This window comes from Myotis lucifugus, unplaced genomic scaffold, assembly GCF_000147115.1.
Source record: "Myotis lucifugus unplaced genomic scaffold, Myoluc2.0 scaffold_6, whole genome shotgun sequence".
NCBI classification, from domain to species: Eukaryota; Metazoa; Chordata; class Mammalia; order Chiroptera; family Vespertilionidae; genus Myotis; species Myotis lucifugus.
The window spans coordinates 14284473-14298976 of NW_005871054.1; the positions used below are offsets into that span (position 1 = coordinate 14284473).

Consider the following 14504-nt stretch of genomic DNA (forward strand, 5'->3'; position numbering starts at 1 on the left):
CAAAATAAACAACACTTCATCTTGCCCAATGAACTCCATATATTTCTACTTTTTCTTAATTACTTATCATATGTATGGGGGAAACTCTTTTTTAATACCCCATGCTGACTTTCTTTATATCAACCGTTACTCAGCCTGCCGGGGGTGGGAGGGGATCGGGAGAGGGGAGGAATGAACGCCACAAACCCATTTTCTATCTGAATAAGGATACTTCTGATGGCCTTTTCATTCCCATCAGTTAACAGAACTTCTTTGACATCTGCAGAAATAGCAACCTGGAAAAAAAAGGCGGGGGGAGCACAGCAAACAATGAGCAAATATGCTTGTCTGTGTGGAAGTGAAGACAGGAGTGACAAGCCTTCAGTATCATGCTTCCTCACCTATTTCTCTGTAACAATCTTCAATCTTTTTTCATTTTATGTCTGCATTATTTTAATCATTCAATCAAATCAGTCAATACTTTTATCATTCCATTTGCGGGAGCCTCTATCTTGCTATCATTCTGTTCGGTAATTGCATTGTGACAGCGGATGATGGTATTCTGAGAGGCTTTCATTTGTGGGCTTCTGTTTATCTAGTAGAGCCATCATACAAGGCTGTCACTCTGCCTTTCAGCTTGCTTCTGTCTGACTGCCTGATGCCCTTCATATAACTTTGCATTGCAGGCAGATGGCTTTGTGAGGGTAATTTTTTTGTGAGCTTTGACATGCTCGCACATTGGGCTGTAACCTCGACACATTGTGTAAGAGCGACAGGTTTGTCAAATGCCAATCAGTGTAACAATATGCTTTTATTTGTAGAGACATAAAAACTTGTCTAATGCACTGTGCTGCTACATAGTATCTCCTGAATACATGACTCAGAACCCAGAGAATGGGGAACGACGTTCCTGAATGGCCAATCTAATTCAAAAGAATCTAATTACGGAGCGCTCTGGATCATGTTTGTTGGTGTAATAATGCAGGCAAAACATTAGCAGCTATATCATGGTGCTCCAACTGTGATTCGCCGGGCTATTCCTGAATCTTAGCAAATGGGACTATAATCTGAAAGGAAAAAAAAAATGCTTTCGCTATGGCAAAGAAAGACGGTGAGAGGCCTGGAATGTCACGACAAGCGATATCGACTCACTGAGGTAAAATGTTTCTGCTCATCGAGGCAGCCATAAAAATCAATATGATCCGAAAGTAAGTCAATCTAGAAGGTCTCTCAAGACCCGGCAGCTTGACCGCAGCTGATGCTGTTGACGGTTCTCTGACCCAGCAGTTGGAGGCCCTGGAACATTTTTCCTTTTGTTCCTCCCTCTGAATGAGATTGGAATTGAGAAAAGACCTACCATGAGCCCAGCCAAGCATGTCATGCCACCCCCTAGCTCACACACAGCAAGGTCCCTGAAAGAGAGAAAAGAAACGGTAGAACCCATACAAATTAGATGAAAATGGTCGGAGAGAGATATATGTTACAAGAACAAATTGCCATCTGCAGTAAGAACGGCGCTACCAGGAAGTTGTCGGGACATGACTGGGCTACCTCATGTCGTTTTGCGTTTTAAAAATAATTATGAAATAGAAAAGTCACAAAGCAGGCAAACCAGTGGGGGTTCCCTCATTAGTGTTCACTGCAACATTACCACCGCTGAGCTGAAAAATCTGAGAAGGATCCCTTTTTTTCCCTTGTCAATGGCGCTGTCTTTTAGAACTAAACTAGCTAGAGTAGCGAAAGATAATTGTTAGGAAAGGATAACACTGTTAATCCACATTCATTCCTTCAAAAACAGTTAGACAAGTAAATGAAGAATATACGTGAGTGTGTATATACCTATATTATCGTCACACACACACACAACACACACAAAATAAATGCAATCTTGAATTTAAAAAAAAATAATAATCTAAAACAAACCGAAACATTTGGGAAAGCTGAACCGCCCCCATCAGGAACAATTACACAAAGAGCATTTAGCAATTAACACTTAAATCACAATTGACCCCGACACAACACAGTGAATAAACAATGCAGGGACATAATATGGTTAAGCCAGCAAACCCAGCTAAAGTAATGACTGGGCTCTGACTTCACCGCTCCCAAGTAGAGCGGCTCCAAGTTAAAGCTGACAGGCTAACGTGGCACTCTGCACTTACCTTCCTCTTTGTGCCTAAATATCAGCGCTCCACGGGTGACATCCTCGCCCTGGCCCCCTGCCCGCTGATTGGAGCTCCAGTCAAGCTTAAGCACAGCGAGATGAGCAAATGCCAGGCGTCCAGGGCAGCTCTGCAGCCCAAATTCAATACTGCCCTGCTCTTATTCTACATGTTTAGATTCTTAAGATTGTTTCTTTATCCCAGTTTGGGAAGTTTATTACCTCACCCGAAAGGGGGGGGGGGGCGGAAGCAGCACTAAAAGGGAAGGAGAGGTGGAAAGGGAGGGAAGGGGAGGAGAAAAAGCCAAACAAGAACATTCATAGTCCAAAATGCACTTAATGGGTATTCAGTTGTTCAAAGCAATTACAGACTAGTTGGTAAATATGGGCCCATTGAACTTCAAAAAATATACATTATTGACCCAGTCTTGTAAGTACATATTGCTAAAACACACACACCATGATCTCTAACGGCTTGTCTGGAATCATAATGGGCTATTCAGGAAGCTTCTAGTGGATGACTTTTATAAAATGAGATTTTAAATAAAAAAACCTTTATTTTCTGGGTCTACCAAACATCTTTATAATTTTCAAATAAAAGAAGTTTTTTTTTTCTTTTTCCTAAACCTCATGCATGGGTTTGATCTATAATGCACACTGACAGTTGAAAACATTTATTTCTGTAGCATGAATCTATAATTACTATTTATTACTATATTTTATAAATACACGTTGTTAAGTGTACAAAACACCTTTACAAACCGGGGGTGGGATGGCACCTTTAAATAATAGCTGTGGGATATCTATTTATAAAAAATTCTGTAGTGACTTCTCTGGCAGAAGTTTAAAGAAAGTCTTTATTGTTTCTGTGGGGTTTTTTTTGACCTTTACAATCAGTAAGGATTGATTGGAGCTTCACTTTTGTTTCCCCAAAATCAAAGTGAAATAAAAAGCCTTGAGTAAAAATCAAAAGCTTTTGACATATAGCAAAAAGCTTGCTGTGCAATATTAGTACCCAAAGGCAATTCAGATTTTTTTAGAAGCAACATGTTTTCACCATGAACTTTTTTCTCTTTCTTCTTGTTTCCTCTCTCTCTCTCTCTCTCTCTCTCTCTCTCTCTCTCTCTCATTTTCTTATCTTTTAAACAATTTAATTTGAAGAGTGTAACCATAACAATCTTTAACATGCAGATACAATACCCATAATGGGCTGGGGGAAAAAAGTATTTTTCAGTGCAGCTTTGTACCTGAATATCTCACTGTGCTTGAGGCAGTAGTAAGCCAAAACCTCTTCAGCCGGCCAGATGCCTGAAAAACACAAGGGGATAGACCTTTTTGTATTATAGAAGTCTCTTCTAGAATCATTCCTTGCAGTCATTCTTTAGGAAATGGCTTTTTAAAATTATACTCAGAATAAGCCATTTTGACTTTAAACAAATGTAACATAATTATTAGTAGTATTATATCACATGAGTTTCTTTTGTTGTTGATTTTATGATGGTAAATTTATAACTCAGGAAAATAGTACAATATTCTAAATAAATTTTACTAAATGTCAATCACAACAAAACAGCAAAAACAATAACCAAATTTCAAATATCAAAAGTTAAATTTTAATGGGATTTCAGCCAATTCATATGCATCAGTTAAAGACCTACTGTATATGCATCTTATGTTAGGCAAAAATAAATGGAAAATCACTTACAGGAGCAAATAAAACCACTGAGGTCATTATACCTTTTTGTTTGATTCCATACTAATTTTTTAAATATGCACAGTTTTTCCCTTTTTCCAATTAATAAAAATCAAACTGGAGCATACAATTAAGAAATTTAAAATTTTCCAACTTTGGTACATCATTAAATTTAACGATAACTCTTCCCACTAAATTCCATGGATGGGCATTTTCTAAAATCATCATCTGTAAATCTTTTACTAGTTTAATAGACTTAAGTAGTCTTCATGAATGTATATGAATTGCTTAAAGAGGAGACAAACATATTAGGAAATTATAGTTCCTGGTAGTTATCACAGTTAAGTTTTCTCTTTATACTTTTATATTTCCCAAAATGTTTACAATAAATATGTATGACTGCAATAATCAGAATAAACAATCGCCTTATAACAATTATGCTTTCCCCAAATGGCCAGACTCAAAGATCAGGCAGGGCACCAGGCATCCTGCATGGCTGTGCAATCTTGGGAAAGAGTAGTTCGCTTAGTTCTAAGTTCTCTTCTAATAGGTCTTGATGCAAAACTGAAACACCTAAGAACACTTAATTTTTTTCTCCCAGATGCATCTCTAGCTTTGAGGAGTAAGAAATCTGGCATTTCAGAGAAAAGGATGTCAAAAAATTGGTAAGTAAAATCTTAAAAGAATCAATGGATAAATCTATGAACAGCAAAGAGACAACCCCATAGAGCATTTGCTGCAGCAAAGTCTCAGCCCTGGTTGGGTTAGCTCAGTTGGTTAGAGCATCATCCTGATACACCAAGGTTGCAGGTTCAATCCTGGTCAGGGCATATACAAGAATCAATCAATGAATGCATGAATAAGTGGAGCAACAAATAGATGTTTCTCTCTTTCACATACTCTCTCTCTAAAATCAATCAAGAAAAATCTTTTTAAAAATGAAACCAAGAATCAAATCAGCGATTGGGAATATAAGGAAGCAAAAAAACACCCAATCAGAATAGCAAAAAGAAAAAAGAATCACCTCCCCAAAAATGAAAATAGTGTAAGGAGCCTCCAGGACAACTTCAAGCGTACCAACATTCACATCATGCGGGTGCAAGAAGGAGAAGAGAGACAGCAAGAAATTGAAAAACTGTTTGAAAAAGTAATGACAGAAAACTTCCCTAACTTGGTGAAGGAAATAGACATACAAGTCCAGGAAGCGCAGAATCCCAAACAAGATGAACCCAAAGAGGCCCACACCAAGACACATCATAATTAAAACAAAAAAGATTAAAGAAAAAGAGAGAATCTTAAAAGCAGCAAGAGAAGAGCAGTTGGGTTATCTACAAGGGAGTGCCCATATGACTGTCAGCTGATTTCCCAACAGAAACTTTGCAGGCCAGAAGGGAGTGACATGAAATATTCAAAGTGATGAAAAGTAAGGACCTACAACCAAGATTACTCTACCCAGCAAAGCTATCAGAAGGAAGGCCTCTCTCAAATCTGACACTCAACTGGAGAGGCCAACACCCCCTTAGCGAAGCTGTAGGTTCTCCTGGGAACAGAAATGCACTGATGGATGTTACTAAAAGGAAAAGCTGCTCATGCTGGAATGGGTAAGGAAGTCTTTTGGACTGTTTTTAGTGTTTACGTTCTGTCTCCTTTTCCTTAAACATTTCTGTATTGTCACTGATATTTCATCCCAGGAACTACAGAATGCTCCATAAATTTTTATGAGGCATCTACTATGTCTCTGTGGATCACAGCATGGTCACTAGAGCTTCAGTCTATTAGGGAGGAGACATTAACTAAATAATTACACAAATGACATGCCTAATTATAATTGTAATAAATGCCATGTGGGAAAAATTGATGGTACTTCTGAGAACATTTCATAGGGGACTTGACCTGGTCAGAGGGGAAGTTGGGAGGAGTCCATCGGAGAATACTTACCTGTAGAAATGAAATGTAAGCTGGGACCCAGAGGATGAGGAGGCAAGTAGAAGAGAAAAAGGAGACAGGGGTAGAGGAGATGGCCCATAGAAGGGGGGGGGGGCTCATGAATTAAAACTTTGAAGAGCTTGATTCTTAGGAATAGAAATAGGGTCAGTGGAGCAGAACAATAAATGAGAAAGGAAGAGAGTAGTGTAAGATGAGACTGGAGGGGTGGTTAGGGGCCAGATCCCACAAGCTCAAAGACCATGTTAAGAATTTTAAATTGCATCGTAAAACAAATAATAAAATTTAAGCAGCAGAGTGGTATGATTAGATTTGCATTTTAGAAGGTAAGTCTGGCTACTCTAAAGAAAATAGATTGAAAAGGGGCAAGAGAAGGCAGGGGAAATTAGGTAGGCGGCTACTACAATTACATAGGTGAGTGTTGATGGTGGCTTGGGTAATAGAGGACAGGAAGAAAAGTGGAAAGATATGAGCTATCTTTAGAAGGTACACTGGCAAGACTTTATAGTGAATTAGAGGAAGAGGGTGGTAAGAGAGAGGGAGGTGTCAAGTATGACTTAGGTTTATGGCATTAATATGTGGGTGGATGATGCACAGCAGTAGCATATAGATTTTATATGAACTGGGGAGACTGAATTCATGGTGCAAAAACACTCACTAGGGGTCTAGGCTCTGATTCTGGCTCTGCCACTAACAATCTGTGTGATATTGGGGGGGGGGAATTAGCCTTTCTGAGCTTCTGTACCCTCATCTGCAAAATACTAGGCTTGGGTTAGACTATATCTAGGAAGACTTTAGGGTATAAAAAGCTATAACAGAAAACCATGCTTTGGAGTTAGACAGAGTTCAGCTTGAATACCGGCTCTTATGGTTACATCACCTTGGATAAACTACTTAAATGTAAGCCTCCTTCATTCATTCATCCATCCCTTCAGCATACAGTTATTGGCAGCCAGGCCTGCTCTAGAAGCTGGGATACAGCAGTGAATAAAACAAAGGCCTTACCCAGAAAACTTCAACAGGGGCAATAGACAGTAAAGTAGGTAATTTCAGAGAGTAATTAATGTTGTGAAGGAAATAAAACATTAATGAAACTGAGAATAACTATGCGGGGTGCTACTTTAGCCAGCATTGTTGGGTAATGCCACAGTTCTCTCATTTGTTAAGTACAAGCAAGAAAAGTACTAATTATAGTGTTGTTGGGAGGATCAAATGAGCTAATGCATGTAAGGAACTTAGAACAATGCCTGGCACATAATAAAGTTTTTTTAATAATGATAGCTATTGATGCTTCTGCTATTGCCATTGTTACTATTTGGACATGTTTTTATGCAGGGAATTTTATTAACCATGATTATACTTTTATGATATTTTCTTCACCTCTAGATTGCAAAGCACACTAGGTTGCAAAAACAAGGGTCCAAATGAATTGTTTTGCAATTTTATTTCTTCTCCTGTTCCTGGAGAAACCAACTGAACCGATAGGACAGAGAATGAGCATGAGGAAAAATAAAGGAGCACAAAAAATTAACCAAATATTTTAATAATAAATTCTTCTACGATTGCAAAATGGGTTAGTTTAACAGGTATGGTTTGATTAAACTTGTCAATATATGGTGGTGGGAAAATTGAATAATTACATGTAAAAAAATAAAACTAGATCACCAACTTATACCATACACAAGAATAAACTCAAAATGGATAAAAGACTTAAATGTAAGTCAAGAAATCATAAAAATCCTAGAAGAAAATTTAGGCTGTAAAATCTCAGACATCTCACTTTGCAGTATTTTCACCAGTATATCTCCTAGGGCAAGAGAAACAAAGGAAAATGTAAACAAATGGGACTACATCAAACTAAAGCTTTTGCACAGCAAAAGAAACCACCATCAAAATGAAAAGGGAACCCACTATATGGGAGAACATATTCACCAATGATACATCTGACAATGGACTAATTTCCAAAATATATAAAGTTCTCATAGAACTCAACACCAGGAAGACAAACAATCCAATTAAAAAATGGGCAAAGGACTTGAATAGATACTTCTCCAAAGAGGACATACTAGCACAGATGGCCAATAGACATATGAAAAAATGCTCAATGTTACTAATCATCAGAGAGATGCAAATTAAAACTACAATGAGGTATCACCTCACATCTGTCAGAATAGCTACCATCAATAAATTAACAAACAGCAAATGCTGGTGAGGATGTGGGGAAAAGAGAACCCTCGTGCACTGCTGGTGGGAATGCAGACTGGTGCAGCCATGTGGAAAACAGAATGGCGTTTCCTAAAAAAATTAAAAATGGAACTGCCGTGTGACCCAGCAATCCCACTTCTGGGAATATAGCTTAAGAATCCTGAAACACCAGTCAGAAAGAATACATACACCCCTATGTTCATAGCAGCGTTATGTACAATAGCTAAGATCTGGAAACAGCCCAAGTGTCCATCAATAGATGAGTAGATAAAAAAAAAAAAACACCTGTGGTACAATTACATCCTGGAATATTATGCAGCTGTAAAAAAAAAAAAGGAACTCTTACCCTTTGTTACAGCATGCATGAATCTGGAGATTATTGTGCTAAGCAAAATAAGCCCATCAGAGAAAGACAAATATCACACGATATATGTGGAATCTAACGAACAAAATAGGTCCAGGGGCATGGATGCATGGAGTAGAATGACAGATCTCAGAGGGGAGAGCGGTGGAGGAGATGGGAAGAGATTAACCAAAGAAAACGTATGCAATATACATAGCCCATGGTCACAGACAATAGGGTGGGGAAGGCCTGGTGTGGGGCGGGATATGGGGTGAAGGAGGGTAGATGGGGGAAGAGGGGGACATCTATAATACTGTCAATAGTAAATAAATAAATTTTAAAAAAGAAAGGGAGTTGGGTAGGTAAAAATACATTAAAATTTCAAACTCAATTTTTAATTCAGGTACCTATTTGTGTGATGAGTATGAGGGAAGGGAAAGATGAAAGGAGTCCCAGCTCTGTCCTGGACGCTCAGGCAGGAGGGGAACATGGTCTTCAGAGAGCGTTCCCCCGAGGCCCAGCCATGGGCCTGAGGGTCACCTTTAGAGCAGGTGCTGGGGAAGCTATTAAAGGACAGATGAGAAATGGAGGCAGAACAAGGAAGATGCTGGAGCCCCAGCGAGAAAGAGAAAAAGGAATACACTGCAGCCACAGCCACAGCTTCAGCAGCTCATACATTGAAGCCGTGGGCTTGGGAGACATTTCTGAGGCTTCTCAGCTTTATGACCCTATTGGCCAGTCACTAAACTCTCCTTACATCAACTCCTTAACTGGAAGTAATAATACTCTCTACTCCATAAGTATAGGTGTGAGGTTTAGGTGAATTAGAAGAGTTCCTAGTAAGCACAGATAAGGTTTATTGTTATGATTCTTATTCTTAGCATGACTTAGTGAACGCTTACTATGTGGCAAACACTGACTGTGCACTTTAGGTGGAATATCTCCTTTAATCTTTAAAATAACCATATACGGTAAGTACTGCTTTATGGCCAGCCAGGGGGCACAACGAGGTGCAGGGAAGCACAGAGAGCTTAAGTGACATAGCCAGGATTTGAGCCCACACACTCGCCTCCAGAGCCCCGTTTCTTCACACTGTCCCAACCCTGGTGGCTGGTCCTGGAATCAAGAGAACGAATTTCTAGTTCTCGTGACTATGTCGATAATTCATTTTGGGACTTGGGACAAGTCATATTTGGGCTCTAGTTTCAAGAATAAAAGGGAAGGGTAGAATTGATTTCTGAGGCCTCTTTCAGCTCTCAATCTAATGGCTACAGATTATTATGTGTGTGCATTTCCAAACAAGACCTACACAACTGTCAGTGGGCTGTAGCCCAGGACATTTTAAAGAAATCAGATTGGTTAAAATATTTTATTGGTACTATAATCTCAAATTTACACACCTACCAGGAAATATTTTAGTTAGGATTCAAAACAATCTTAAAAGTCAAGTCTTCATGTCTATTGGAATTGAATGAGAACTGCCTTTGTTCAATAAATCTCACAGCTTCAGAAAAGAACTGCTCTGCCTCTATATATTCTAGTTGTGATAGCTTTTTATTTAGTTAATCTAGCATGTAATAACAGACAACTTTCTCAGGTACAATTTTCCCTCTCTAACACTGAGCACAATTCTCAGCTATAAGCTGTATTTTTTCCACAAATACGTTTTCTCCTCCTCAGGGTAACAAACTACCTTTTGCGCAGAGGTATTTCCCCAAAGTCTCCAAGCACAGGTAGCAGAACACCTCCCAGCGTGAGCTCCCTGGGCCTAGGTGAGAAGATGCTCCATCCACACTGGTCAGTGAGGATGTCTAAAGTGAGACCCAGAAAACCAGACCAGAGAGCTCCTAGCACAAAGGGAAACATGGGCTGGGTTTCCCCAGACACAGCACAGTCTTTAGCAGTAGAAAAATGCAGAAGAAGTAGGAGGAGGAGGAGAGGGCGAAGAGGAGAAAGAGGAGGAAGAGGAGGAAGAAGAAGAGGGGGACCAGTAACACCACATGCACCTGTTCCACGGCACACCAAAGAAGGGTAAGGAGAGAGGCTCCCTCCTCCTGAGTTACCTATGAATTTCCTTCCCAAGGCAGCTTCCTGCCTCGGAGTCCAGCTTGATCTCACTTCCAGGTGAGCACTGTGACTGAATTCCACACCACACCAATGGAAAGCCCGAGATCCATGTGGAGGAGTGCATGCTCTGCACATGTATGAAAGCCTCCCGGAGAGAAAATGGTATTCAGGAGGCACATGTTACATGTGCCAAAGCAATGCGGCACATTTATTAAACGGCGCTGGGAGTAGGCTTCTTACACACAGAACTTATTTATCGGTGTTGTTTGGAAGATGCACGTCCCAGCATTTCAAAATTGCCTCCATTCCAAGAGGTGCTGGCACCGGGAGGGGAGGAGAAGACAGGATTATCATCCCACTAATACTAATACTGCTGTGTCTCCGATTGAAAAGGAGAGGGAGAGACACCAGGGCTACGTGTGCACAGAGGAAAGGCCACGTGAAGACACAGAGCGAAGGAGGCCTTCTGCACACCGAGGAGAGCGGCCTCAGAGGAACCACACCTGCCAACACCTCGATCTTGGACTTCCAGTCTCCAGCACTGTGAACCTCTGAGCTCCAAGTCTTGGGGGCTCGTTATTAGAAAACTGCCTTCATTCCAAGTTCCTCCTCTTAGGCCCACGTGGGGAAGGGGGAAGGAGGAGGGTTGCCTACCTTAAAAAAGTATATATATATATATATATATATATATATATATATATAGAGAGAGAGAGAGAGAGAGAGAGAGAGAGAGAGAGATCTATATCTATATCTATCTATCTATCTATCTATCTATCTATCTATCTATCTATATATATTAGAAAGGAAGGAGAGAGAGATAGAAATATCAATGATGAGAGAGAATCATTGATTGGCTGCCCCCTGCATGCCCCACACTGGGGATTGAGTCCGAAACCCAGGCATGTGCCCTGACCGGTAATCAAACTGTGACCTCCTGGTTCATAGGTGGACGCTCAGCCACTGAGCCATGCCAGCCAGGCGGGGGCTGCCTTCTTATAGCAGGAATTGCCGTTAGCAAGTCCCAAAAGGTAAAATATTACTTAACAAATGGACTTCGTAAATAAGGCAACATGTCGTTGAGGCTCAGTCTCAACTTACTTGAAACAAACCCTTCCCTGGCATTTTATCTGAAAGTAAATGGAAGATATTCAGATTGCTTTAAAAAGAGAGAGAGAGAGAATGAGAATTGGCTGAGAATCTCAGCTGTGCAAAATGACCAGGGCTCTGTCCTTCCTGTTTCCCTGCTCATCGCTACTCACTGACATGAAGGACACATGACAGTCTGGCTCTCCAGAAATGTCTGCGGCTGCCAGCCGTGGGCGGCCCACTGCGCATAACAGGGAGACGCAGTGCGCGCGTCCGGGCTGTAAACACAGCGGCCTGGCTCTGCCGGGCCGTCTACAAATGGCTCCAACCAACTTGTATGATTGTCTTTAGCACCTCCTTGGATTTTTTAAAAGAAATTAATTTGATTTCATTTTCCTTCCCTGGTTTTTCAAATAGTCATTAAAAATTAAACAACACTAGGAAAAGCCTTTTGTGATTATAGCCTTCATTCTCCGGCAACAAACTGGATCTATAAATGTACGTACCATTGTAGATGTAAATTACAAAATTTATATTCAACTATATTAAAACATCTATTCCAAAAATGATTACCAGTTGTGAAAAGCAGACAGGCTTATCACTTGCTGTCAGTTGTTCATGTCTAGTTAAGCAATAATGTGCTAAAACTGCTCTTTTGTTTTGTGTAAGAATTTTGGCAATAGAAGAAATGAACACTCCGTTAATAAAAACTCGGCTGCTCTCTGCTTTGATGGAGGAAGCAGCTGCCTGTTTTCATTTGCTGCCGAGCAGCAAAACCCATCAATATAATAAGCAGCTCAGATGCACCCATCCACAGCATCTGCAAGGATATGGGCTATTCGCTCAAAACCAATCCCGGTTTATTTTTAACAAAGATGTGTCTGACATAGTCGAAAATGCACTAGAATTGGTTTTGAAACAGAAACAGTTTCTTTCTTTTAAATACTTTTTACAGATTTGAAAGGTGAGTATGCCTCGCTGCCTGATAGCAATGATAAAAACCAGCCCGAACGGTGAGGCCCTCCCAAAGCAAGGGCAGTGGAGAGAGCAAATCAAGAGGCAGTTATGTGGTTCCCTTCAAAATGGAAGCCGTTCATTTGAGTGATTTCATTCATTTATTCATTCAAACCAATACTGACTGAATCATTACTACATACTGACTTGGGCTAGATACTGAGGCCTCACTTCCTACTCCCAGTGAGCTCACTCTTCAGGGGAAATGATGGCCACAAAACCATAAGTAAAACAATGCATTAAGCACAGTGATACAGACACACATTTTTCTACTACGTTCTTAGTTTTTAAAAAATTCAAATACCCACAGAAGACAGTGGAAATTAACATAAAAATTAAAAATCAAATACTGTCTCCTCCATTACACAGTCACACACTTCATTAGACATACTTTAAGAAAAGACAATCTGATTTTTAAAAAATTGAATTGTATTTAAACACATGTCAAACTGTTTACTAGGGTAGCCAAGAATTGTCATGCCTTGGAGAGGAAGTTTTAGGATTTTAAGTTTGTTTGGAAAGCCTCTAATTTTAAAGTAACCATTAGATACTTCCACATGATCACGAATGCACCGCATGGCAAGCCTAATAGGAAAACACAGACTTTAAAGCAACTTTCGGTGTGATGCAGTAGGCATTGTCTAGTAAACATGCTGAGAGAGTATTTTACTCTCAAAGTGACATTCCAAAAAGTCAGGTAATTCTAAATCCTCCTTTTTCTGATTTAATATCAAGTAAGTGAGCACCTCAGTGTGATCATCCAGAGACCTGTCTGATGGCATACATGAATGTGGGCTTAAACATTCGCTTCTCAGGTTATCACATTTCAATAAGCATGTTTGCAGAAACATTGAGAAAAAGCACCCCAAAATGTAGAGCCAAGGGCTTTCTTTCTCTTTCTTTTTTTAAATATATTTTTATTGATTTCAGAGAGGAAGGGAGAAGGAAAGAGAAATATCAATGATGAGAGAGAGGGAGAGAGTCATTGATTGGCTGCCTCCTGCACGTGCCCACTAGGGATGGAGTCTGCAACCTGGTCGCATGCCCTGACCAGGAATCAAACCATGACCTCCTGGTTCATACGTTGATGCTCAACCACTGAGCAACATCGGTTGGGCAGGGCTTTCTTATTTAAGCATGTTTACTGTAAAACACACATATCTGGATTTTAATAATAAACTTTTTATTTTGGAATAATTTTAGATTTTCAGAAAGATAAAATGTTGCAAAGACAGCACAGAGAGTCACTGGATGGCCAGCTTATCTTACATTTGTCAAAACTAAGACACTGACATTGGCACATAATGTTAACTAAGCTCATGGGCTTGTTTTTAATGGAAGGGCTCCTAATCAGGATGAGGGCAAATGAAGGCATCTGTCCGAAAGTCACAAATTAAACCTAAAGGGCAGTACTAGCATCTATCATATCTTTCCTCCCCTAATTCTCTTCCTTCGTAAGATACTAGTACTCTAAAGAAATTCCTATCAGATTTAAAAGTTAAAACAGGCCCTAACCGGTTTGGCTCAGTGGATAGAGCGTCGGCCTGCAGACTGAAGGGTCCCGGGTTTGATTCTGGTCAAGGGCATGTACCTTGGATGTGGGCACATCCCCAGTGCGGGGTGTGCAGGAGGCAGCTGATCGATGTTTCTCTCTCATCGATGTATCTAACTCTCTATCCCTCTCCCTTCCTCTCTGTAAAAAAATCAATAAAATATATATTTTTTTAAAAAGTTAAAACAGGACGTAAGCCCTAGCCGGTTTGGCTCAGTGGATAGTGTTGGCCTGCAGACTGAAGGTTCCCAGGTTCGATTCTGGTCAAGGGCATGTACCTCGGTTGCAGGCTCCTAGCCCTGGTTGGGAGCATGCGGAGGCAACCAATCAATGTGTCTCTCTCACATCGGTGTTTCTCTCTTTCTCTCCCTCTCCCTTCTACTCTCTGTAAAAATCAATGGAAAAAAATATCCTCAGGTGAGGATTAAGAAATAAATAATAAAACAAGGATATAAAAATG

General features: G+C 40.2%; 1 protein-coding gene across 3 annotated transcripts in view; it reads right to left on the reverse strand.

The window, feature by feature from the left end:
• The window catches only part of CAMKMT (calmodulin-lysine N-methyltransferase), a 276279-nt gene that overhangs the window by 37002 nt on the left and 224773 nt on the right, over nt 1–14504 (reverse strand). For 2 of the 3 annotated variants that reach the window (XM_023747208.1, XM_006083398.3), the window contains exons 4-6: nt 3388–3448; nt 1337–1391; nt 212–275 (exon numbers count right to left, since the gene is read on the reverse strand). In XM_023747208.1, the coding sequence (XP_023602976.1) occupies nt 212–275; nt 1337–1391; nt 3388–3448 (180 nt within the window). The remainder of the gene's footprint in view (nt 1–211; nt 276–1336; nt 1392–3387; nt 3449–14504) is intronic. The other variant, XM_014447683.2, reaches the window with a different exon arrangement.